The 27,511-nt window shown below is 39.6% G+C and overlaps 1 protein-coding gene, 1 long non-coding RNA gene and 1 pseudogene across 10 annotated transcripts in view; 2 read left to right on the forward strand and 1 right to left on the reverse strand.

Annotated features, from left to right (window-relative positions):
- TDRD3 (tudor domain containing 3) overlaps window positions 1–16,731 on the reverse strand; it is a 164,506-nt gene extending 147,775 nt beyond the window's left edge. For 7 of the 9 annotated variants that reach the window (XM_058683440.1, XM_058683446.1, XM_058683412.1 and 4 more), the window contains exon 1: window positions 16,652–16,731. In XM_058683440.1, coding sequence (XP_058539423.1) covers window positions 16,652–16,692 — 41 coding nt within the window. In that variant the 5' untranslated portion in view covers window positions 16,693–16,731. The remainder of the gene's footprint in view (window positions 1–16,651) is intronic. The other 2 variants (XM_058683473.1, XM_058683482.1) reach the window with 2 other exon arrangements.
- Window positions 16,732–16,974: 243 nt separating this feature from the next.
- Window positions 16,975–19,528, forward strand: LOC131484819 (uncharacterized). Its single transcript, XR_009248463.1, has 2 exons — window positions 16,975–17,956; window positions 18,239–19,528. It is a non-coding gene; the product is annotated as an uncharacterized LOC131484819 (long non-coding RNA).
- Window positions 19,529–21,665: 2,137 nt separating this feature from the next.
- On the forward strand, window positions 21,666–22,096 carry LOC131497354 (lipopolysaccharide-induced tumor necrosis factor-alpha factor-like; annotated as a pseudogene).
- The last annotated feature ends 5,415 nt before the right edge of the window (window positions 22,097–27,511 follow it).

The raw sequence follows: 27,511 nt of genomic DNA on the forward strand, positions 1-27,511 counted from the left end.
AGAGAACCAGAATTCTCCATTTCTTCAACTTCCCTTAAGAAAAAATTCATTGATGAAGTTTATCTCTAAAGATTGTTTTTCTTTAAGTTGTCCCTGCCAGAATATTAATCCCTCAACCCATCTTTGCAATAAAAGCCGGAGTGATCTTTGTAAACTCAGCAAATCTGATTTTTTCATGGTCCTGATTTAAAACTCTCAATGGATCTCTGCACCAGGGTGGTACAGGGAATCTATTAAGTCATTCATACAAAACTTGGCCATTTGAGAAAAGAAAGCAATTCAATTTGCATATTTTACAATATGATATGTAAAAATAATCATGATTTTTACAGAAAAACTAATGTACTCTTCCAAACTATGATATTTTTCAAGTGTGTGGATGAGCCATCAAGATTGCAGTAGTCTATTTAATTTAGCTAAAATTCAGGGCCTGGTTTTCTCAGTAATGGCATTTGCCTATTATTGGTTACATTTGTTAAATGGCACATTTGCTTGTTATCACTGTGCTAGTTATACCCCAGGATACCAACGTGGCTAGATGAAGTGTAAAAGTTCTGATGAAACAGCAATGTAATTTCTATGATCAGAATAATGTCAAAAACGGAAACTGTGTATAGATCCCAGTGAATATGAATCTCCACATGGTGGGACCGGCAACTCTACAAGTTTGAGGACACATTCCAAAAAAGGAAAAATATGAATGTGTATAAGAATGGATATTGAGAAACTGGATCTTATTAGACCCTTTGTGCCTAATCGATTCCCTGAACACTGTTAAAAACTTTATCTTCAATCTTTGTCCTATCAAGGCATGAATTTTTTTGTCATGAATTCCATTTCTAATCTAAAACAGCTTCTTACAAATAAATTAGGTTAATTTAAGTATGACTGGTTACCCAATGTGTTAATGACTGACTTCTATATTTTACACAGGATTGATATGTTTTAACAAGTTTTTCAACTTCACATCCACTGTTTCCTCTCCTTAAGCAGTATACTGATTTGATAAAAACTATCTGTAGTCTAGGTTTTCTATAAAATCCAAAAGTTGTCCAGGTGTGACAGAAATTCTCAATTGAAACCAATGAAGGATTTCTATCTGCTCTAGGACATAATGGAAAAGTTCTATTAAAATCAGTAGACCATTTCAAAAACACCTAACAATTCTGTATTTGATAGAAAGCCCCACTACAAGTACCGCCACATTCCTATCAAATAGTTAGGATTTACTAATCTGTGAGGCAGCTCCATTCATACCAGTCATTACAAATAAGGATATAAACAAGGATTGTGGTTGTTTTAGAAAGTTATTTTTGGTAAATACTGGATAAGTAGCATGTACTACTTATTCCAACTTCTTCTAACTAATAATGGACTAATAAATCTACCTCACTAATTACTTAGGGTAAAGCTAAGTAAACTTATTCTTTAAAGGGCTAGATAGTAAAAATTGTAGGTATTTTTGCAGGCCATAGGATCTCTATCACAACTACTCATCTCTGTCCACAGCACAAAAGCCTGGTCTAACTGTGTATGAGTACAACTTTATTTACAAAAGTAAGCATAAGGTCAAATTGGGCCACAGTCTGCCAACTCTGTACTTAGGATAAAGCTATATAATCCTTTTTCTTTAAAAACCATACTCAGGGCACCTGGGTGACTCAGTTAGTTAAGTGTCCTACTTAGCCCAGGTCATGATCTCACAGTTCCTGAGTTCGAACCCCGCGTCGGGGCTCTGGGCTGACAGCCCTGAGCCTGGATCCTGCTTCAGATTCTCCCTCTCTCTCTCTCTGCCCCTCCCCCACTCACGCTCTGTCTCCGTCTCTCAAAAATAAACGTTAAAAAAACTTTTTTTTTTAATTAACGTTTATTTATTTTTGAGACAGAGAGAGACAGAGCATGAACGGGGGAGGGGCAGAGAGAGAGGGAGACACAGAGTTGGAAGCAGGCTCCAGGCTCTGAGCCGTCAGCCCAGAGCCCAACGCGGGGCTCGAACTCATGGACCGCGAGATCGTGACCTGAGCTGAAGTCGGACGCTTAACCGACTGAGCCACCCAGGCGCCCCCAAAAAAAACCTTTTTAAGCCAGACTCAAAATGTATTTAAAATGTACTTTAAAAATGTATTTAATCTTTAAAAAAGTATATTGTTCCGGGGCGCCTCCGTGGCTCAGTCGGTTAAGCATCCGACTTCGGCTCAGGTCATGATATCACAGTCTGTGAGTTCAAGCCCTGCGTCGGACTCTGCGCTGACAGCTCAGAGCCTGGAGCCTGCTTCGGATTCTGTGTCTCCCTCTCTCTCTGCTCCTCCCCTGCTCATGCTCTCTGTCTCAAAAATAAAATAAAAACATAAAAAAAAATTTTTTAAAGGTATATTGTTCCATAAATTTACATATTACATAACTGGCTCCAAACATTTAATTTTTTAAGGAGGATATCCCATTGCTCCTTAAATAAAATCCTTATTTATAACACTAAAAGGTAAATACTTAATAACAATGCAACATTTCAACAAGAATGTTAAATTACCTGCCTTCAGCTTCTGAGACTTAACTAAATTCATATCCAAAAATAATAGATTGCATATTGACGTTTTTCTCTCTCAAATGTCTATTCTTCCTGTACAAGTAAAATAATACATGAAATATTCAACCTGTATTATTTATCTTTAATTTGAGGCACCAACATTTATAAGACTACCAAATGCTAAAACATACTTTATAATGAGATTCAAAACCGACACTGAAACCCGTAAGATATAAGGATTTTGTCTTTATCAAGGTAACCCTTTAAGAGACTATATATTCTAAAATAAAGAACACATTTTTTTCAAAAGTAACACAATTTCAGAAATCCATACATGTGCAAATTACATGAATTTATTTACTGGCTACAGTAAGTTATGAGAGTCCAGGCTTAACACGCAATAGAAACAGTGCAAGTATTTATTGGGCACTCGGCATACGACAAGCAGTGTTCTGAAACACTTTGTGTGTATTAACTCATTAATCCTCATAAGTATACTATGGATTAGGTGCTACAATTGGCACCATTTAAGAGATGAATAAACTGAGGGAGCGAGCAGTTGAATTAATGTACTCAAGGTTATTTAATCAGTGGCAGAACCAGGACTGACCCTGGTTCTAGAGAGTTGGACTTCAGAGCCCACGCTTTTAACACAAGCCATATCAGGTATATTTGTGTGTCAACTATACTTCAATTAACACTTAAAATTAATACAAAAAAAAAAGTAGGTATAAATTTAACTGAAAATCAAGAATACAGAGTTTTGTTTTCACAACCACTCTCTTTTCAAAGTAATCACTCATGACAACCCAGTTTTGTGATATAATTCTAATTAACTACTAATTCTAATATGAATTAACTATGTAAAATCATGTAATTTACAGGGGCACCTGGGTGGCTCAGTGGGCTAAGCAGCCGACTTCGGCTCAGGTCAGGATCTCACAGTTCGTGTGTTTGAGTCCTGCACCAGGCCCTGTGCTGACAGCTCAGAGCCTGGAGCCTGCTTTGGATTCTGTGTCTCCCTCTCTCTCTGTTCTCCCCAACTCGCACTCTGTCTCTGTCTCTCTCAAAAATAAATAAAAGTTAAAAAAAATTTAAATCATGTAGTTTACTAATCTCAGTTTCAAACACAAATCAATTCAAGCTTGCAAGCCTATTCCTCTTTCACAATGCTGACATCCTGCTGATTTCTTAGTTCACTCATAGCGGGTACTTAGGCAAAAAAGAAAAAAAAAAGTGGTGCTGCAGGGCAATACCAGGCAAGCCATAACAGCAAAAAGCAAGCTGAATATAACAAAACATTCAGTCAAACAGCCTATTTTTCCACTTTGAAAATACATGTCTTAGATACATAGAAATCTATAATCATACATCTTTTAAATACACTTTTGCTTAAGGCAGGATAGCATTACCAGTAACGATAAACAATTCAATTTACACATGAAAGTTATTGTGATAAAGTAAAACATTTTAAAAGACCACCAACAGTCCAATTCAATTTTATTTTTCATGAAAACATGTTTAGGCAGGAATAATTCAAACCATGTCAAGCAATGTCAGCCAATATAACAGCCACACAGATAAGTCTCATAACACCAACTATAAACTAATATTACTTCATAACCAAAAGTATAAGAAAGTTAACAAAATGCAGTGGAAAGGTACTTTCTCATAACAAACATGATCACTCTTTAATGTGTCATACTAGGTATCAGCCACATGACTAAACCAAGAAGGCTTGCAATCGCCTTTTATAAGCAAATATAATACATACATACAACCTACTTATTATTATAGAATGATATATAATTAGAGAAAGAGGGCTTTGCAAACCGCAAAGTCCTTTCCACACATTAGATCATCACTAAAAATAAAAAAAGATAAAGTAGAATATTAGCAAGTAATTAAGTCAAATCAAAAGCAGAAAATAAAAAGTGCTTCACTTCATTCATTCATACCAAATTCATACAACTTTACCATAATTTGAACAGTATCAGTAAGTGAAAAATTCAAAATGTGTCCAGGTAGAAGGGAACTACTTCAAGTGTGGTCCACTGATCAGTACCAATCTTCAAACTCTTTGTTACTGCTTCATGATGGAATAAGTACAGAAACTGAGGCAAGCCATTTAGAAACTCTAAAAGCAATCTGACATTGCTGCAAGATGTTATACTTCACAAAGGTAGTGATGTGTGAAAAACTGGAAATTTTAAAAATTGGAAGACAGCTTGAGAATCACTGAGCTAGGCCACATTTCCCAGAATCCCTTTTAGGTAGGTGAGATTAAGTTCTTGGAAACCAAGGAAGTGATGTGTGCCACCTTTCCCATCAGGGAACTCATTCTATGGCTCTCAGCTGTCCTTTCCCTTCTGCTAACTAAAACCCTGATGTCGCAGCTACCCTATGTGCATGAAAACAATGACAATACGTACCCTACCTAACTAGTGCTTCTCAAACTCAAATGTACAAAAAAGTCACTAGGAGAACCCTGTTAAAATACAGATGCTGATTCAGTAGGTCTGTGGTAGAGACTGAGACTCTACATTGCTAACAAGGTATCAGGTAATGCTAATGATGCTGGTCTTAGGACCACACTTGGAGTAGCAGGAGTTAGGGGACAACTAAAGTTAGATGGAAAGAACTTGGGTCCATAAATGACAGCACAAAGCAGATTCCCCAACACTGTGGGTTTTTCCGTGATGAGGAAAAAAAAAAAAAAGGCTATGTTCTTTAGACCTTTGTAATGTGGGGTCTCTGTATATCAGCCTAACTTTCAACCTAACTAATAGAAAGCAGTTTTGTAAATATTAAGAAGGGTATACCTCAGGCCAGTTTTACATTTTAATTAAAATAATATCAACATAAATGCTTATTCACATAAGTATAAATTGGAAAAAAGTTCAAGGCCTTATTGCCCTTTCAAGACAATCCGACTCTAGAAAGCATGCCATGATTTCTGTCATGTATCATTTAAATATTATTACTCTGTACCCATTAACATTTACACCACTACACTGGACTAACTTTTTCATGATGTCAAAACAAAATCTGAATGTTAACCTCTCATTGTTAAGAAGCTACATCTAATTATATGAAGACATCTTTCAATTGGGAATTATCCCTACAAAAGAAATCTTTTCCTTATAACTGGTAGAAAATTTATTGAGTAAAATGGCAGGTGTCTCTGTATAACAAAGAATAGCTAGATATGTCTACCGACAAAGTTAATATTATTTGGGATCGTTATTTTGCACCAGTAACGATGTAAAACACAGACACAATTTCATGGTATTGTTGCAGCAATCATATTTTTAATATATGTATATGAAATAGTTTCATTTTTTAATGAAATGAAACACTTAATTAACATATGCTTATAAAGACTTCTGACAAATGTGTAATTAACTAAATAAAGAAAAAAAAAGTAAAAACAAAGCACATAACCACAACCAGAAAAAGTCGTCAAAAAATTTATCAGCAGCAACCAAAATAAGGAAAAACAACATCCTGATCTTGTAGAACTTCAGAATGTCCAAAGAGGAATCTGACAGAGCCTGGGTACTAACCTGTACCAAGAAGCATAACTAAGGAAAGAAGTCAAATTAACACAATCCTGGAGAAATCTCACTGTTACAATGTAGAGTGAAACACACTGAGAGATTCAGCAAGCAGCCTGGACAAAAGATCATTGCAAACTCCCAGGAACAGAAGCCTCTGCATACCAACCTAGGCTCTCAGCGCAAGCAAAAAGGGTCAATGGTATGTGCCATTCTGAGTTTGGTAAACTGAGGAAGGCCACTGAGAAGAAGGCCTTCCCCTAACTAGTAACATATATATGACCTTTTCTGTTGTTCATAATTGAAAGTTAACAAAAGAGCAACCTGTGCTTGGCAGGGTCCTCACGTAAAACCCAGTGGGCTGGAACCTTATGCCAGCTTAATAAACTGGGAAGTGTCCCAGTGTCCACTTCTTTGCCTCATCAAGGGCCACAGAATGAATGATAACCTCCTCTCCTAATGCCTTTCTAACCAGGGACCCCGACATAACAAGCAATTATGAAACATCAAAAGGAAAAGTAAAAATTTGTAGTATCCCATAAAATATCAAAAGTGTAAAGAAATAATTAGGACCTAGGACAAATTTATACTAAAAACAAACTTCTGAAAATAGTTTCTATTAACATTGGTTTGAGAAAGAACATTTCAAACCCCTCCCAAAACAGTTGGTTGTCCCATGCAAGAAATGTTACCAACATATCTGTAAGTGTGTATGTTTGTATTCAGTTAGAAGCAAATATCAATAAATAGAGAAAGCTTTGGGGTGCTAGTGGCTCAGTTGGTTAAGCATCAGACTCTTGATTTCGGCTCAGGTCATGATCTCTTGGTCTGTGGGATTGAGCCCTGCTTGGGGGATTGAGCCCTGCTTGGGGGCTCTGAGCTGACAGCGCAGAGCCTGCTTGGGGTTCTCTCTCTCTCCCTCTCTCTGCCCCTCTGCTGCTCCTGTGCTTGCACACACACACACGTGCTCTCTCTCTCTCTCAAAATAAAATAAACATTTTTAAAATTTTTTTTTAAAGTTTATTCATTTTTTGATAGAGAGAGAGCGTGAGTGGGGGAGGAGCACAGTGAGAGGGAGACACAGAATCCGAAGCAGAGTCCAGGCTCTGAACTGACAGCCCGACGCGGGGCTCAAACCCGTGGACTGTGAGATCCTGACATGAGCTGAAGTCAGACGTTCAATTGACTGAGCCACCCAGGCGCCCCTAAAACAATAAACATTTTTAAAAAATAGGGAAAGCTTGTATAACAGGTTATTTCCTACATTACTGTAAAAATTACATTTTTTCATAAAACTAGTTTTTAAAACTTCACAACATTCATTTCACAAGTAACAATTTTCTCCTCTACGCAAGGCTTGAAAAAGTTTCATATTCCTGGAGAACACAAAAACAGTATGATGAAACATACTGAGACTAAATTACAATGGAATTTGTGGAACATTCATTCCACAAGCATGTACATGCCTACTGTGGACCTTGCACCCCGCCAAATGCTAGAACACCTCAGAGATATGACTTCATCCTCGTCCTACAGGAGCTTACGAAATAAGACATCAACCAAACTATTTTAACTATTTGGAGAAACCAAATATTTACTTATTTCTTTTGATCTAACAATATTAGAATATGTTAATGGCAAAAGGAAAAATTATTTCACTAACTTTATCATGATCATCTACCAACTTTCCAGACACTTAAGCTTAAATACATCCCTATGTCTCTTCCAAAACAAAACTTAAACTGAATTATTCTTAAATCCATTATAAACTGTTGGCTTAATTTATTTAAGTTTTTTCCCCATCAATATTTACGCTTAATGTTTCATATTCTGTATTTTTAAAAATTTATTAATTTTCAAACTTCTCAAGGTCCTGCCTAGGAATTTAATAGAATAAAATTTTTTTTTTCTTAATATCTTTCTTCACTTAATATCCATTATAGACTGACTGTCTTCTGAAAAGTTGCAGCTGAATTTTATGAGCATTTTATATTTAGAGTTTTAAGGGGATTTGCGGGGTGGGGGGGAATTAAAAAAAGACACGTTCAAATATCTGAAGTTTTAAAAAATGTTTTTAAAAACTGCTCTGAGTCTCTAATAATCCAATCCAGTAATCCAATACTGACCTAAGCAAATAATCTTATCACAGAACTCTTAAAGACATATCCATTTTCTCTTTTCAGAAAAGTCACTGATTTCATATTCCAATGCTCCCCCGCCCTGCCCTGCAGCTCCTAAAAAGCTAAGTCTCCTTTAAAATGCTGAAATTCCCGGGTGCCTGAGTGGCTTACTCGGTTGAGCGTCTTTGGCTCAGGTCATGATCTCCTGGTTTGTGGGTCTGAGCCCCCGCGTCAGGCTCTGTGCTGACAGCTCAGAGCCTGGAGCCTGCTTCGGATTCTGTGTCTCCCTCTCTCTCTGCCCCTCCCCTGCTCATGCTCTGTCTCTCAAAAATAAATGAATGTAAAAAAAAATAAATAAAAAATACATAAAAAAAATTTTAAATGCTGAAATTCCTCAGTGCTTGCACCTAGCCTCTTCTTATTTAAAGTTTGATTTTCAGATCACTGATAGGTGCTAATAGAAATGTAATGCAAGCCACATACGTAATTTTACATTTTCTGGTAATCACATTTTAAAAAGTAAAGAGAAACATGTGCAATTAATTTAATAATATATCTTAACACAATATAGTGATGGCATTATTTCAATATGCAAACAATATAAAAATGAATGAGAGATATTTATATCCTTTTTTGGTACTAAGTCTTCCAAACCTGGTGTGTATTTTACATTTACATCACATGCAAATTTGGATTAGACATATTTCAAGTATTCAGTAACCACATGTGGCTAATGTCTACCATACTGGACAGTGCAGCCTTAGATGATCTCATCCATGCACTACTTCAGTCATCAGCTATACCCAAATGACTCCATATTTATATCTCTAATCCAGTCTTCTTCCTAGTGCAAGATTAGTATTTCCTAATATCTAACTGACATCTTACTTTAGATGACTCAAAGGCACCTCGTACTCAAATAATGTCCAACTTCAATTCATGATCCACCCCTCAAAAATGTACTCCTTTTCTAAGACTCCCTATCTAGCCATACTGTAATCAGTTTAGGTATACAAGCCAGAAACCCAGAAATCAACCCCTTGACACCTCCTTCTCTCTCTTTCCCATATATAGATGCGTATATTTAGATGGATATAGTCCTTCTAAAAGTTCTGTCCATTTTACCTCTCAAATACCAATCAAATCAATCTCTGTTCTCCATCGCAATCATCACCACCATTCTACCACTCTACTCAAGCCAAGCTCCGAGCCATTTTCTTCAATGCAAGCATTTCTCAACATCTAACTATGATGTCATCCCTACTTCAACCGTCCCAACCCCTGATAAAACTTTCCAACTGATTTCTACTGCCTCCAGAATAAAAGCAAGGCCTGAGCTACATGACCCAGACCCTAAGTGTCTCCCAGTTCCGCCTCACTATACCACCTCTGTCTTGCCCTCCACTCATCCTGGTCCTTCAGACCTTTGTACTCACCATGTTCCTTACTGCCCTATAAACTCTGCATATGCTGCTTTACCCTTACTTAGTCTATTTAATTCCCACTCATCCTCCAGATCTCAGGGAAGCATTCTCTGACCACCACAAAGACACCAAATTTCCCTTCTATAAGCTCATCTAGAACCATGTCCCTTTTCGTTTCTGTGTACTTTACAGATGCAATGTTTGAATATGTAATTAATGGCTTTCTCCCCTTAAGACTACGTCTGATTGAACTAAAGAGTCTGCCACAGCAAGATGTTTAATAATTATTTGTTGAATGAATGTGTTAGTGAATCTGCCTTGTTTTTTCCCTAGACAAAGACTAGACACCATGTGAGATGGCATATATAACATGCCCTGCTTATACAGCACTAGTTCTGGAAAGCTTCCCAGACTTCTCAAGCAAAATACCAGTATATGACACGTTTAAATTCTGACCAACTAGTATATCATCACCAAAACAAACAGTGCCTTGTGTACAAGATGCATAAACATTTACTATGTGTATTTCAGTACACACATTACTATATGGGGTTACATATTTCTCTGCATTATTGCAGAGGCTTACTTATTGTTGTAAAGATACCATATCTTCAGCAGCACCATCCTAAGATGAGGGTAGCTATCTGTCTCCACTTTAAAGGCTGTGAAACTGTAATAAGTATAAAAACTGCTCATGCATGCACACAGACTTACACCTATCAAGTCAGGGTGTGAAACCTATAGGGGTTATAGTTATAAGGTACAGGCAGGCTCTGTCCAGTCCTGGAGCATGATGTGGTTCTTTCCTCCTTCTCTATATCACCAGTGTGCTTCCTTTCTGCTCTCAGTATCCTTGATTTGACACCCTTGTTAACATTTTATGTTATCACCACATATTACTTGCCCCCTCTTCTCTGCTTTTCTTTGTTTTCATTCTATGACCTCATAAAAATGTTTCTCAATTTTTACACAAAAACTTTTGCATTGTTGGGAGTGTAGTCTACTTCTTCTAAAGATCATCTGGAGGCAAAGTCTTCTTCAGCTACTTCCAGAGCCTACATCTTACAAAAAATCACAGTTTCTAAATAGTTGGGACTTAACTGCAACATGGTAAGTCAAAATGCCAATATTCTTCTTTTGTCAAAAGGAGAAAACATAAACCAAAAAAGTTGATATAGTTATATTTTTATGGTTCTTGAAATGTTACTATGTAATTTTTACTTGATTTAGCAAATGCTGCTGTGTGAGAGGAGAAAATTATTTTCAACTTGCTGAGGTAGCAAGTTTCTTTTTATACCCCCTTTATGCTTGAGGCAGTCAAGTCTACAGGCAGTTGAAACTAGATTTATAGGTTATTCACCAAAAAAAAAAAAAAAAAAAATCACTGCAAACAGCACCTTGAAACCTGAAAACTTGCACAGTTTAACAGAATATCCAGTCATTTTTTTTTAGCACTTTATAGTATCAGAAGCTGCCAGGCAGTGTGTAACATATTTTGAGACAGAAGGTCAACAAGGCTTATTACTGTTGAACTATAATTTCACAAACAAGGTAAACCAAAGAGATAGTTACAAATGCTCATTAAAGAAATGGGAAATGTTTCAAAATAGAGGTCTCTGATAAGTCCCCTGAAACCAAAATATAAATCAACTGGTTTCTTCTAATGTTCTTGAACATGATCTATTATTGTTTCAGCTAAAAAGTGTGTTCATGGTTCTTATCCTTTCCAAAAGAGTATACCAAGAGTATGTTTATATCAAAGTGGTAATGATAGAATATATTATAATTTTAGATAATAAAATATCCTGCACTTAATGTACAACCTTATAAAGAACTACTAATATCCTTTACAAATGTACTTATGCCTAAGAATTATGTTGGAATATAAGGGAGCAAAATTTCACATACTCTTTGTATAAACTCTTATTGTCTATTACCAACAGTGTAGTACATAAAGGTATAGTTATATTGATGGTACTGCAAAGGTTGCTTTTCTTTTTTTTTTTCTTTCATTTTTTTATGTTTATTTTTGAGAGAGAGAGAGACAGATGTGAGCCGGGGAGGGGCAGAGAGAGGGAGACACAGAATCTGAGGCAGGCTCCGGGCTTCGAGCTGTCAGCGCAGAGCCTGACATGGGGCTCAGACCCACAAGCCACGAGATCATGACCCGAGCGGAAGTAGGACGCTGAACCGACTGCAGAACCTGGTGCCCCAGGTTGCTTTTCACTTAAAGACTGGGATCAATGACCAGCAGTCTCCTGAGGAAGTGTTGTGTCTCTCAGAAAACAGAAACCATACAAGACAGGTGCAGGGTGGACTACAGGACAGGAATCTTTCTTGGTCATGACCATTAATGTATTTGGAAGGAAGCTTCCACGTGATGGAATGGGAAAAGAAGCTCTCCCTCTGTGGCCAGGTTAAAAGTCAGGAATTACAAATTCCAGCAAAATGTCCTGAAGTACCACTTTGAAATATCATTCTCAAAGCAACATGTGGAATAGGGCAGGCCCCCTTCAAGACAAGACAGCATTCACTTTGTACCCATACTGCCACTGTGCTTCCTAAATAATAAATGGACAGAACTTGTAGATGGACTATATCCATCTAAATATATATCAAAGTTGTTCTTCTTCAGCACTAAATTTTGATAAAGACTGTTACAAGCTATCATCTTTCTTAGGTGTCTCAAGGTGAAAGAAAGGGAGAGGAGTATACACTTGGGCCAGAGGATGGTCAGTGTGGTCGTAGCACCAGTCATCAAAGAGAGAGAATCCAAAAGGGAAGGTGAAATTCAAGGCGAACAAGGTAAGAAGACCTTTGTGTTCATCCTTCTATTTTCCCTCTAACCCTGCCCTCCTCACCAAAACACAAAAACAAAAATCCCAGAGCACAACCTGGTTAAGCCTTGTTATGTTAGAGACCTGGAGTTTCTCAGAAATTATGTTCATAATACAAATGGAAACACACTATTTCTAATGCTACCTTATGGTGTCTTCAACTCCAAACTGCCGAGTAAGGCAAAGACATACAATATGGTGTCTTACTTTTTCAGACCTTATTCTCAGACTTAGAAAAATACACAATTAACCAGATTTTCAGATAACCCTAATCAGCCCTTAGGTGAGCCACCGCAAGATAAAGGTTTCTTTGTTTCCAAAATCACCATTCCTCAGCATAAGCACTTTATCTTTCCCAAAGAAGAAAGTAAATTTACACACTACAAAACGCTTAAATCCAATTTTCTATTTTAAAATGTATCATTTTTTTTTTTATCAACAATTTAAATTAGAAGTGGTCACCATGGCTTGATGGAAATGAGTTTTGAATCTTTATTCCGCCCGTTTGGGCTCTATTCTTGGTTCTGCTACTTGTAACTGAGGAAATTTTTGATTCCCATGGTGCTTCAGTTTCTTCATCCACACCTGAAGACATTAAGCTATACCATCACTAATTCTATGGAAAATACCTTTTCTTTTTTTTTTTGTTCATTTTTTTAAATGTTTATTTATTTTTGAGAGAGACACAGACAGAGATAGAGACAGCACAAGCAGGGGAGGGGCAGAGAGAGAGGGAGACACAAAAATCAGAAGCAGGCCCCAGGCTCTGAGCTGTCAGCACAAACCCAGGGGCCATGAGATCATGACCTGAAGCCAAAGTCAAACGCTTAACTGACTGAGCTACCCAGGCTCTCCACCTTTTCAAAAACACAATCACAACTAATTGTGTTCTAACATGTTTCTATTTTTTTAAAGTTTCAAAAGGTTGGGGCACCTTTTGAAAGTCAGTAGGGCATCTGACTCTTGATTTCAGTTCAGGTCATGATCTCCTGGGTTCCTGAGTTGGAGCCCCAAAATGGGCTCCTTCCTGACACTGTGGAGCCTACTTGGGATACTCTCTCCCACGCCCGCTCGCTCTCTCAAAATAAATAAACTTTAAAATAAATAAAAATTTCAAAAGATTGACATTTCTATAAAAATTTTAAAGATTCAAATGGTTAGTAGAAATATGCAAATCCCCCTTAAGGGATTCTCCAAGGAGAAAAACCAAAAAGGTATTAAGTAAATCTGTTATCTAGACAAATTAAGTAAAATCTCCTCTCATACTGAAGTCTATTCCACACATAACTAAGTACCACAAAAGATCAATGTACTATTTAGTGCATTATTTAAACATAATCACCATACTGTGTAAGTCCCTGAAAGTTTTAAAGTTCAAATCAGCAAAACCTGATGTTTTCTATGCTACTCATCACTAAAGAAAAAAATTATTGTAAAGTCTGCCAGGGTGGCTACTGTTGGAGTTATATTTTAAAATATTGATTTTGTGGGGGTTCTAATGAAGATTAAGGACTTAGGAGGGGGAAAAATACTCAGAAAATAACAAACTGGAATAATAGATTAGAAACCTAAGCTTTTTTGGCATAAGATATTACCCTAACCTATTGTTTTAGGTGAAGATAATAGAAAGGATTTAATAGTTTAGGTTAGCATCTATTTCTTTTTAAGTCCTACAAGTCATTAAGTGAATAGATTAAGTACTAAGAAAAATGGTTTTGTCAGTGACAATAACAGAGAATCTCAAGAGTTAGAGGAAACTGAGAATATCAGAACTGGAATGAACTGGTCAGAGGTACTCTTTGATCATCAATTCTCCTTCTAGTACTCTTCTCTGCCTAAACATTTGAAATTCTGTATTTTAACATAGTAAGTCTGTACTTAAATGTAAGATCTATACAGGCCACCTGAACGCCTAGGACATCCTTTCGTTTGGCACAAATCTAACCCATTCAAGACCCATTAGGAATTACATGTAACTCCAAAATTCCTAGAAAAACAGCCTTATTAGACCCATGGCTTACTATTGCCTTCATTAGTCACTGCCTTACAAAAGCAACAGAAATCTGGTGGAAAAAGAAACATGTTAAACAGATAATTTGTGATATAAAGTAACAAATGTTACAATATAACATTCCTTTAGCTTTATAACAAAGGGAGGCACTCTATCTAAGATTGGGTGGAAACCCCTGCTAGCAGTCTGATTGGCAGGGTCTGAATTCTAATTGGCAGGGGCATCCCAAGGTCAATTGTATGAGACTTTACTGAAAACCTACACTGTAGTGGCTCCCTGGCACCAAAAATACACAGAAAAATCAGTTATAGTTCCCCACCCTTAAGGAGTTTAGGGTCCAAAACCAAAAAAGAACAATTTAGTATGTGTTTGGAACCAAAATATGAGACTAGCCTTTCTAAAGGAGGTGGGGTCATGTTGGAAAGAAGTAAAAGACCAAGTTTCTACCTGAAGTTGTATCACTAGGTTGAAGAACTAAGGCTCAATCTAACGAAGCATGGGAAAAAACTGAAATAGAAGAGTGATCCAAGGAGGCGCCTCAGTGGCTCTGGCAATTAAGCATCCAACTTCACCTCAGCTCATGATTCCTGAGATTGGGCCCTAAATTCAGCCCTGTGCCGAGAGCTTGGAGCCTGCTTGGGATTCTCTCTCTCTGCCCCTCCCATGCTTACGTGCTTGCTCTCTCTCTGAATAAAGAAACTTTAATAATAATAATAATAATAATAATAATAATAATAAAACGAAGAGTGACCCAAGAATCTTCAATACGTCCTTTGAGGTAAAGAAACTGAAGGTAGAAATTCCAGAACAAAAGTAAAACTGGGTAAGGTTAGCTTTTAACTCCACAGTCTGTTATGCTAATGGTGTTCACGGAAAAACTATAGGAACAAGGCATAACAGTGGGAAGGACCAGCCCCCCTGTGCTCACCTTTCAGCTCCACCACTTTCTAGATACGTAAAGTTACTTTTAACAGTTCTGTGCTAGTCTTCTAACTTGAACAGCCAGGAGCCCCCTCTCTTCAAAATACAGGTGTTAAATCTGGCCCAACCTTTCGGGTCTTAAGCCTCACTGCACACCCTCCTACTTCCACGAACCACAAGGATCTAGTGTCAGTTCTGCAAACCAATAAGCGCTTCCCTACTTCTGTGTTGCGTCTCCAGTGGCTCTGCCTAGAAAGCCCTTTCCTCGCCGTCTTTCAAAACCCACTTCTCTAGGAAGTGAGCTCTCCTTCCCCTCCAATTCCATAGCACATTTGTCTGCCCCTCTGTATAGTTTGCCACTGTCTCCGTTTTTGTGTTCGTTCTTTGGATGCCTCCCTCTCTGCTCTTTTCCCTAAGATAGTGAACTGCCAGAGAGCAGGGGCAAATCTTTTTCATCCTTCCTACCCCTCCTCTCTGTGCCTATGAAGGCCTGGAAAAGCGTTACTAAATTAAACAATGTTAACAACTGCAATGACCTCAGTTTCAGAAACGGCTTAATTTCGCATAATTTTTTCTTGCTCTCAGATGTTAAAATCTTGACGTGAAACGTGTTTAAAAATCAGAACACTGCCATCGCTTCAAGAAAAGTTCTACGGAGCACCCACACGAGTTGACAATGAGGTCATTCCTAGCTTCAGAAGTTGTGAGTGTGCCACGGGGGGCAGCTTCACACCGGTCCGTACACTACTCCGAAATTACGGAAAAGAAGCGGCGGCCCAGGCAGCCGCACAGGCTTTGCTTGGGTCGACCCTCAACTCCCCGCGGGCCCGCGGGCTGCGGCCGCGCTCGCCCCTCTCCGCCGCACACGGTTCTCCAGCCCTCGCCTCCCCTCGTCCCGCCGCAGCAACACCGCCCAGAGCGGCGCGCACGGCGCCGCAGGTCCTATCGGGCGGATCCGCTCGGGCCTGGGCCGCCAGCCGCCCTGCCTGTTCTGCCAGCGGCCCCCCGGCCTCTCCCCGGCCCGCCGCCCGCCGCCCGGGGCCCAGGCCGCGCCGCCGCCGCCCCGAGGGGAGCTGGGGGACTCGCTCGGCTCCGCGTGGCGCCGGGGGCGGAGCCGGCCCGGAGGGCCGGAGAGAGGCCGGGGGCAGGCGGCGGCCTCCGCCTACCCCGACACGTACCCACCGCCCCCAACCCCAACCCTCCTCGGGGCCCCGGCCAGCGCCCGCGGCCGGGCGGCCGGCGGGACTTGCCACTTACCAACCCGCCTGGGACAACGCCGCGCCGGGGACCTCAGACATGGTAGCTGCTTAGGTCGGGGGTGGGGGTGGGGGGCTGGGGGTGGGGGTGGGGGGGGTAGGCCTCCTACTTGAGACCAAAAAAAAAAAAAAAAAAAAAAAAACGAAAGAAAAGAAAAGAAAAAAAAAAAACTCCTCTGGTCGGCTCTGCAACTGGGCATGCTCAGTGCGGCCGGCGCTTCCGCGTGCGGGTTCCACTCGCCGCGTTTTCCGAGCGGCCGCAGGGGCAGGCCTGGCGTGGAGCTTGGTAGTTGCAGCCCGCCGGAGGCCTTGTTTCCCCCCTCCCCCCCCGCCCCGCCACCCCCCGCTACGGACCGTCTGGGGCCTGGAGTTCGCTGGCCAATTTGTGAAGAAGGACCACGAGACTTTGCCTCTCCACCGAAAGCTGATCATTTTTTGTTTTGGGTCACTTTTCTGAGTTGTACACCTTGGAAACTAACGGGGACGTTTTTTCTAGAGCAGAAAGTAACGTCCGCATTTCTAGCGCCTACAGGCGGTCATTTCACAGAAACCAGGATATGCTAGGGTTGAGGGATGGGTCGGTTGCGAGGAAGTGTTTAGTTTCGGGGTAGTAAAACTCAAAGGAATGGTAACCCCAGTCACCCTGTACAAGAGGAAAGTTTACTTTTTTTTTTTTTAAGTACTCGGTCCATTCACCCCGCTTTTCCATCTGCCCCGACGCAAAAGAATGAAGTCGCATTTTTTCGAGTCCCCACAGGCAAATCAGTTTGTAGAGATTGTACCACAATGAAAGCGGTCAACCCAGGAAAACCTCCACTTAAGGGACACGAGTAAATCGGGCAGTTGTGTGTTTGTTTTCTCTGTCGCTCTGCCACTGGACCCGTCCAAAGTCCCAGCGCAGCCCTGTGACGTTAGCACGAAGACAGCCAGGCCCGGCTCCCACAGCTTAGCCGGTGTCCTTCTCCGGATTTCAGGAGCGATGAAGCACAGGGGCGGGTCCCCGAGTAAGCATGCGCGGCGGCGTGGCGGAACGGCGCGCTGGGCGCGCCAGCGCGATTGGACGGCTGAGACTTACGACAGCCAATCGGGGAGGAGCAGGTGGAAGAGGCCGCGGGCAGGGGAGACGCTCCCTAAAAGTTTGCTCCGCCCTCTCTGGTTTTCCACCTCTGTGAGTACTCGAGATAAAGACGCTTCTGTGTGGTTCCAGCCCCAACTGTCAAGTCTCGGGGAGAAACCGAGAACTTAAGCCGTATCATCGCGGCTGCCTCATTTGAAACCATCATCACAAAGACAGACTGCGGAACTGGTTAGAGAAGCTCCTGGGACTGGGGAGGAAATTGACAGTTACAGAAGGAAGGAAATAATTGCTGTGGGCGGAGCTAAAACTCAATACAAATTTTTCTCCTTCTAATTGGGATACATACTCTGGGCTTCCCAACTCATAGTTTTAAAATCTCGATGCCTTTCTTAACTCTAATGCTATCGAAATATGTTTTCAAGCACATTGCTTAGAAACTAATTTTAATGAAACATATTTCCAAGTATTTAGAATCAGAAATAATTTCATCCTATTCTCTGCAATTTACAGTAGCATACGGTGTTTAGGCCATACACTTGGCTACAAGTATATTTCAGTTTATTGGCACCAGTCATCATATACAGGAGTCAGGAAAAGATTTACCATTCTGAAGGTAAATAGATGGCTCAAATTGCTAATATTTTTTATTGGTTGTTAAATAGAATCCACTCTTACCGATTATTTACATTTTGCAATTAGTTTAACTTGTTAACTATGAAAATGATATGCTGTCCTAGTATCAGAATTACTCACTTCTTAACTGTGAGTCCTTTATACATTTGTTTTCATGGTACAGTGAATTTACCATTGCAAAGCACTTACAATAACTTTAATAATATGCTCCACGGAACACTGTATTCCCTTACTTTAAGACATATTTTAAAGAATGAGTTGAGGATAACCACTAGAAAAATTTGGGACAATATTAGCATCAAAAACAATGACAATAATTTATTGAATTAAAAAAATAAGTAAAGTGCATGCTTTTAGAGTGGCACTAAAAATAACAAACAGCAACTGCCTGGCTCGGTTTCATATGAATATTACAGCAAAAGTCTATAATGATTGGGGGGGGGGGATTCCACTTTTCTTTAAAAACATCATCCTGGGGGTATCTGGGTGGCTCAGTCGATTAAGTGTCCAACTCTTGATTTTGGCTCTGGTCATGATCTCACGGTTCATGAAGTTTAAACCCCATATAACAGGCTCTGCACTGACAGTGGGGAGCCTGCTTGGGATTCCCCCTCTCCCCTCTCTGCTCCTCCTCTGTGCTCTCTCTCACTCTTTATCTCTCTAAATAAATAAATAAATTTTTTTTTTGAAAAGGGGGTACCTGGGTGGCTCAGTTGGTTAAACATCCCACTCTTGATTTCAGCAAGGGTCATGATCTCACTGCTCGTGAGTTCAAGCCCCTAGTAGGGCTCTGTGCTGACATCACAGAGCCTGCTTGGGATTGTCTCTCTCCCTCTCTCTCTGCCCCTCCTCTGCTCTCTCTCTCTCTCTCTCTCTCTCTCAAAAATAAATAAACTTTAAGGGGAAAAAAGTACAATTGAGATGCTTCACACCCACTAGGATGGCTATACTTGAAAAGATGGATGATAACAAGTGTTGATGAGGATGTGAAGAAATTGGAATCTTCATACATGGTTGGTAGGAATGTGAAATTGTGCAACTATTTTGGAAACTGTCAGTTTTTAAAAAAGTTAAACATAGAGTTTCCATATGAGTCTGCATTTCTACTCCTAGGTATATATATATATCCAAGAGAAATAAAAACTAATGTCCATACAAAAACTTGTACTTGATGTTCATATTAGCATCATTCATTATAGCCAATGATGTTTGGAAACAATCCAAAATGTATATGAACTGATGAATAGACAAACAAAAGGACTGGGATTCCACAAACTAAAGAAAAGGGAATTTGCTGTTACCCCATTAGGCATTATTCTAGGAGATATGATTTAGGAGATGAATTTTTAAGAGGAAGAGTAAAATAGTTGACCTCTAGAAATTAACTTCTAGAATTCTGTGATTCTAAACCATGCAGATGAACCCCATTTGTTTTAAAGTTTCTGAACTAGTAAATACAAGCAATAGGGTGTGGCCATCAGGACAAATGGGGTCATGCCATGACAACAGACAACCACAGAATGTTAGTGGCTTTTAATTCAAAGTGTTTATTTTTATAAAGAAAGACAAGGGGCGCCTGGGTGGCGCAGTCGGTTAAGCGTCCGACTTCAGCCAGGTCACGATCTCGCGGTCCGTGAGTTCGAGCCCCGCGTCAGGCTCTGGGCTGATGGCTCGGAGCCTGGAGCCTGTTTCCGATTCTGTGCCTCCCTCTCTCTCTGCCCCTCCCCCGTTCATGCTCTGTCTCTCTCTGTCCCAAAATAAATTAAAAATGTTGAAAAAATAAAATAAAGAAAGACAAGAAAAAAAAATTCTGTCCAAAGTGAGTGTTTGGAGGGTGGGGAGGAAGGCCTCTGATCATCATGGTCATCCACACTCCTTTTTTAAAAAAACGTTTCATTTTGAGAGATACAGCGTGACTGAGGGAGATGTAGGAAGAAGGGGGGAAGAAGATCTGAAGCAGGCTCCACCCTGACAGCAGAGAGCCCGGTGCGGAGCTCAAACCCACAGAACCATGAGATCATGACTTGAGCCGAAGTCAGTACCTCAACCGGCTGAGTCAACCAGGTGCCCCCTCACTCCAGAATCTTGACAGAGCATTAACCAGTAACATTGCTGGTCAAAGCAGTAGAGGGTAAAAAAGACTCTGGAGAACCTCACACTGGAAATTAATGCCCTGCCAGGACTGGACATATGACAACACAGAAAGTCAATCACCAGGTGCCAGAAGGTAGAGAACCATAAATATTCAATGAGCACGATTAATGCTTATGGGAGCCAATAAGGTACCAGTATTATTTGTAATAACAAAACCCTGAAGGTAACTAAAATGTCCAACAATGAGGGAATATTTAAATAAGTTATAATAGGGACCATGTAGACATAACCAAAAAATGAAGTAGATCACTATGTACTAAGATATATTAGTCAGATATGTATGTAGAGTAAGAATATAAGTACTGCAAGTCATTAAGAAAAAGGTTTAAAAAAGATTTTAAAAAATAACAATAAAAAGAAACAGGTAAAAATCCGATTAGAAAGTGCAAAGTGTATGAATAGGCAATATGCAAAAATAAAATCTAAGTAATCAATAAATATGTGAAAAGTTTAACCATATCAATAACCACAATATTGGTTTCAGGTGTGCAACATAGTGATTAAAGCAATGGGCTATCAATAAAATTCCACTTTTCATCTGACCCAGTAACAAAACTAGTAAAGAATATCAAATGTTGACAAGGATACAGGGAAATGATTCCTAATACACTCCTCATAAGAGTAAAGTTGATACAACCACTTTGGAGAGTGATTTGGCAATATCTAACAAAACTGAAAAATGTGCATACCTTATGGTTGCACATTTTCACTTTTACATACTTATTCCAGAGAAAGATATTCGCTGACACATTGCTTTCAAATAGAAGAATGAAAACAACGCCAATGTTCAATTGAGGATAAATGGGTTAAAAAAAAAAAGGTGGTATGCTCATAAAATAAAATGCTCTATGCCAGTTTAAAGGAATACCCTAGACCTCTATGTAAATTTGGGTAGATCTCAACGACATAAAACCAGGTTAAAAAACAAAACAAAGCAGTTTAGCAGCTTTATAAACATAAACAGTATTACATTATGTGAAATTTTAAAAGCACATACTAAAATATATATATACCAACAGAGGTCTCCACAATGATGGAAATATTCTATATCTCCACTGTCCAATATGGGAATAGGAGCCATTCACCACATGTGGCTACATGTGCACTTGGAATAAGGCTAGTGTGGACAGGCAGCGCCAGTGGCAGTAAAATGACTGTTCCAGAATCTTACCAGGCAGCCCTCCGGGTCTTTCTCGGTGCCAGCCGGCAACAGTTACTTCCCCGTGCCTCCTGCCCCGCTGCCAGGGCCAACCATGGGGCTGGTGAAGAGCCCGGATGGGAAGGGCATAAATTCTCCTACTACTACACCCAGCCACACTGCCTGTCCCCAGTGCAACTGCTGTGCAGACTGCAGTAGCCGGACTCCTTTTTCAACCGTCCAGTCCAGATGTGTTGTCCTTCCTGCAACAAGATGATTAAGACTCAGCTGTCCTGTCAGCCGGCGCCCTCACCCGGCTGTTCTGGGGAGCCTGTGCCTGCTGGGGTGCATAGCTGGCTGCTTGCTGCTTCATCCCTTTTTGTCTGGATGCACTTGTGGACCACGACTGTCCCAATTGCAAAGCTCTTCTAGGCACCTACTAAAAGCATTTACATAGCAGGCTGCCAGACCTGAAGGGAGCCACGTGCTGCAGGAAGTGCTCTCCAACTCTTACCCAGTCCAGCCCCAGGGATGGGGGTTTCATCTTGGGGGCCTCATCGCTCTAAGGGCTTCACCTTCATGTCTTCTTTTGGGGCAAAAATATCGCAAAAGTAACACACCTCCAAAAGCCCAGAGATTGCTGCTTGGAGTTGTGCACAGGACATGCAAAGACAGTCACCTCGAGTGTTGGTTCAAGGGTTTCCCACCTACCGTGACCCCAAGTCACCCCATCTAACTGTGACCATTGCCCCGTCTGAATATCTTCTGGTAATTTGCCATTGGCCGGCTTCTTTTCTTGCCTCCGTGGGCCTTTCTGGGGGCCGTCTCAAGCTGAGAGGCCACAGGTTGCCTTAATTTTGAGACTGTTCTGGCCCAAATACAGCAGGCCCAGCTTTTAGTGCCTGCCATCATGTTCATCTGTTCCCACTTCCGATGATAGAAATCTTGCCTTATAAACTAAGGGCTTGGCTCTCAGAGTCTGTAACTGTGTGCTTTCATTAGCACACAAATTCACTTTAATTTCTTCATTCCTTTTTAAGTACAAGGAGGAGCTATCCACACCCACAGGACACACACGCATGAGGTCATAAATGCATGCTGGATACAAGTGTAGGGCTGGATCTTGTCATGGATCTGCCTTCCCTCAGCTCTTTTTACCAGATCCTCAGCCACTTTACACGAAGAGCCTTTTTCTTATAGAGGAATTGTTTGTATTAACCATGTTATAACCCCCTTTTGGTCTTAAACACCTTTGAACATAATTTTGAAAGGAGACATTTATAGAACCATTTTTCTTGACCATATGACTGCTATCATTTTCCCATTTGCCAGTGTGCTCTCTTTTTGTTGTTGTTCTTAACAGAAAAAGTAATGGATAATCTTATCCACTGGCTCTGTGTGGGTTCTGTGTGGTTCTTAAAAGTCCCCATAATGAGGGGCGCCTGAGTGGCTCAGTCGGTTAAGGGTCCTACTTTGGCTCAGGTCATGATCTCACAGTTCGTGGGTTCTAGCCCCACAGCTGGCTCCGTGCTGACAGTTCAGAGCCTGGAGCCTGCTTCGGATTCTGTGTCTCCCTCTCTCTCTGCCCCTCCCCTGCTTGCACTCTCTCTCTCTCTCTCTCTCTCTCTCTCTCAGAAATAAACAAACATTTAAAAAAATTATTTTTTCAATCTCTATAATGGAACTCTTAAAGTGAGGCTCCCTTTTGGGTTCCCAGTGGTGAGTTCAGAAAGACAAAGGAAAGCACAGTTTGAGCACATCCTGGTACCATGGTGCTGGAAAGCTTGGGGACCTGACTGTTTCAAAGGAATCTCATTTCTGATTTTATTTTTCAGAAATACATCAGAAGACATGATTTCTATGACTCAATCAGCAATCCAGAGTTCTCGATTAGCTTGTATTTCATCTTCAAAATCAAGATAAGCTGGGCTTGACTTTCAAAAGCCCCCATTTTGATACTAAATAGGCACAGGCAATGCACGTGAATAACATTATGTAGAATCAAACTAGACCTTGAACAAAAATTGGTATATTGGCTGACAATTATAGTTGTAACCATTGATTCAGCTTATTCATGATGTTTTGAAAGTTCCAGTAATTATCTTTGCAATGGATATGGATACTACATAGCACTTTGGTGTTAATCTGCTTTTTAAAAAATAAAGTCTTTTTGTTCATTTGGTGAACTATTTATTAAAAAAAAGAATATGGCTAGTGCCAATGGTGAAACTGATTTTTTACACTTTATTTTAATAAATTTAAATCAGTGGCTACATACTGGACAGCACAGATTTATTTATGTCTGGATGTGTAGATGCATACACATGTATGTAGAAGAATGAAAACTGATTTGAGGACGTACAACAAACTCAGAATACTGGTGGGGTATAAGGGTAGTTGCCAAAGAGGATTTTTTTCTTCATTGGTTAAGTTTATTTCTTTAAAAAAAGAATAGGAGCAATTATGACAATCTATTAGTTACTGTTCCTTGAGTAGTAAGAATATGGATGGTTTTATATTATTACTTATACTTATTGCTACATTTTAAATACCTCAAAAAGGCAAGTTGCAACACTTTTATTACATGATACTTTATAACAATAACATTAATATACTTTTATTTTAGTATACTGTTCTGTTATATCATCAACATAATCAAAATATAAGTAGTATGAGAAAAAATAAGAAAGAAAAAAAAAGGAGAGGAGGGCAAAAAAACATACAAAAAACCCCCACCAGACTGTAATAGTGACCCTCAGAAATTTGAAAGACACATGTACAAGAACATTTAGACTTGTTGTCATTCTCAGAGGGTGGTTCTAAGGACTATAGAGAAGACTTCATCTTAATATAATAAAAAAATCTTAACCTAGAGGCAGTCCAACAAGGAAAACAGGCAACCTCAGAACAGTGGGAGTTCCCCGGTGATGGAGGTGCTAAGTCTCCATTAGATGAATGTTACAAAAAGGAATCCAAGTGGTTAGATGGGTTCAGTGGCTTATCAAAGGATTTTCTAAGGAACCCTAGTGGCTCTCCATGGTGCCTCAAGAACCACAGTAGGGGACAAGAAGGGTCAGGAAGCTGGAGTCAAGGCCTCCAAGCCCACTCAAAGCTGAACAGCACTATTTTAACTTGCTTTACACACTGCATTTTGATGACAGATTTAATTTGAATGAAGCAGTCAGCAAATAAAAAGAAGTTTTGAGAACCATGAGGCTACATGAATAAACCAGTTATTGATTCAACAGGGATGTATTAAACCCACACTAGGAGCCAATCATTGTGCGAGGCACTGCAGGTAATATCTGCAGTCATGATCCCGGCCTTTGAAGTTTATAGTCTGAGGATAAAAACATTAAGTTATGTATACACAGTTAATTAGTTCCAATTGTAGTGAGTGCCATGAAGGTGCAATCAAAGCTGCAAACTTACATATAATATTAGAGTTCGTATTTTTATTATTAAAATGACTAATTATAAACTACACTTGATTTTGTGCTATGTATATGTGTGTGCTTGCATTAGACTATTTATTCAAATATTATTTGAACAAAATGTATTTACTTAGGGGCTAGGCATGGGTAGGCAGCTGTAAGACCAATGGAGTCCTTGTCCTCATAGAGATTCCATTCTAGCTGTTTAGGGAAGAAACCATGCATTTCATTTAATGCATTAAATTTCAGAAATTATTACTGTGGGTTTTGTCAGTTACTACAAAATACAACAAAATATGAGCATAACTGAACATAAATACAGGAAGATGAGTTATAAGTGAAGAAAAAGATTGAGAGGACATACACATAAATGTTACTAATATAGATATCTGGGTGGTCATAGAAGAAGCATGATTTTATGCCCTTAAATGTATGTGTATTTTCCAAAACTAGCAGGTACTATTTTTACAAAACCATATACAGGTCTGATGAGAATATGGCAGAGTGAATTATTGTGGCATCTTTTATTCTCTGAAATCTTAGTGTTTCACATCTATGTGCAGTATGGTTGGTAGTTGTAACAACTTGAAGAGTCTTCTGCCCTTGTTGATTTTATCATCTAATATACTGCAACGCTTCTCATGATATGTACTGTAGGATTCTGTTTATATTATTTCTCTTTGTTGTTTGAATTACATTCATATATTCGAAATATCATTTCTTATTTCTTGCTTTACCTGACCTAAGTATCCTACATACCCTTTTCAATTAATCATTTTTTATAAGTAACTGAGTACTTCAAATGTCTTTGAGATTTCAACCAAACATTTCCAAATCTACATGAAGTAGTTTTGATATTCCCACTGAAACTATGTAGATACAGGAGATGTTGTTTGAGGCCTCTTCAATTTCAGTAACAGCTTACTTAAGTGGGCAATGTTTTTCAAATAGAATGAATAAAGACACAGGGGGTCCTATAGAACCCAGGAGCACAAAAGTGGTGAACCTTAGGAAGAATAGGAAGTAATAGCTGAAAGCCACCAGACTCCCAGGCAAGATTCCATCTCTACTCTCTTTTGTTCCCTCCTCTCCTTTGCTTTCTTCTTTCTCTTTACTTTCTAATTTGTATGACAGTGTGTGTGTTTAGCTCCTGAGTTTATGTATCGTGGTCCCATTCCCCAGAGAGACCATGTCACATTCTTGATCCCAAACAGAAATTTCAGAGAAGGCATCTGGCATGGCATGGGTAAAGAGCTCAGCATGGGGTTCAATCAGTATGGTCAGAGGATGGGATCACGTTTGACACAGAGGCTGCCACATGAGAAAAAGCTGGCAATTGAGGCACTTACCTGAGCAGACACCCCAAAAGCTATCTACCATAGTTGTATTCCTACTAAATGCTTGTAAAGTAAAATTTTAAAAACATATGATTTAAAAGAATGTTAGTCGCACCCACTTATAAAATCAATCATCACAAGTTAATGTATCTTCTGTATATATTCCAATTCTACCATAATCATTTGAATTCAAATAAAAATCATGGACAGTCACTTTCCAACAACTTTACAACATAGGCCACTTCATAAGTATGTACAAGAGGAATTGGCCCCTTTTGTTTTCTTCATGGTACAAAGTTAGGCTGCATATCTTTTCGTTATTTCATTCAATATACTTCAAGTACTACATTCTGTCATATTCCTTAAAGCCATTAAACTTGCCTTTTATGCTGTTTTGGGCAAAGACCATATGTATTTGGTGTCCACACATGATCTAAAACAGTGCGCAGGATGGTCTGTTTTTAAAGTTGTTTTTTTGTTTTTTGTTTGCTTGTTTTTTTTTTTTTTTTTTCAGAGAAAGAGAAATAGAGCATGTACATGTGAGCTGGAGAGAGACAGACAGAGAGAGAGGATCCCAAGCAGACTCCATGCTGTCAGCACAGAGCCCAACTCAGGGCTCAATGCCAGGAACCGTGACATCATGACCTGAGCCAAAATCAAGAGTAGGTCACTTACCCGACTGAGGTGTCCAGACACCCCAAGAATGATCTGTTTTTAAAGAGATGTGGAAATTACCCGCAAAGATCTTTGTAGACTTTTGTTGTAACATTCATACTTAATGAAATTTGCTAAGATTCTTTCCCATACTTTCTCACCGTTCACAAAATTACCATATAAATATTTTACAAATCATTTATCCTCTTCGAAGCTCGCCGCTACTACCTGACCTAACATGCAGCTCTGTCTTCATAGTCTCTCCAGAGTTCGATCATTGTCATTTGTCCCTGCTCTCTGGTACTCATGCCACTTTTCAGCACACTGATAAGACTTATCGAAACTAATTGGAATTAATTTTAGAACTAACATTTCACAAGGCACATGAAAGAACACATGAATATGCTTTATTCCTCACCTTGTTTCCAACTAA

Source organism: Neofelis nebulosa, chromosome 1 (assembly GCF_028018385.1).
Source record: "Neofelis nebulosa isolate mNeoNeb1 chromosome 1, mNeoNeb1.pri, whole genome shotgun sequence".
NCBI lineage: Eukaryota > Metazoa > Chordata > Mammalia > Carnivora > Felidae > Neofelis > Neofelis nebulosa.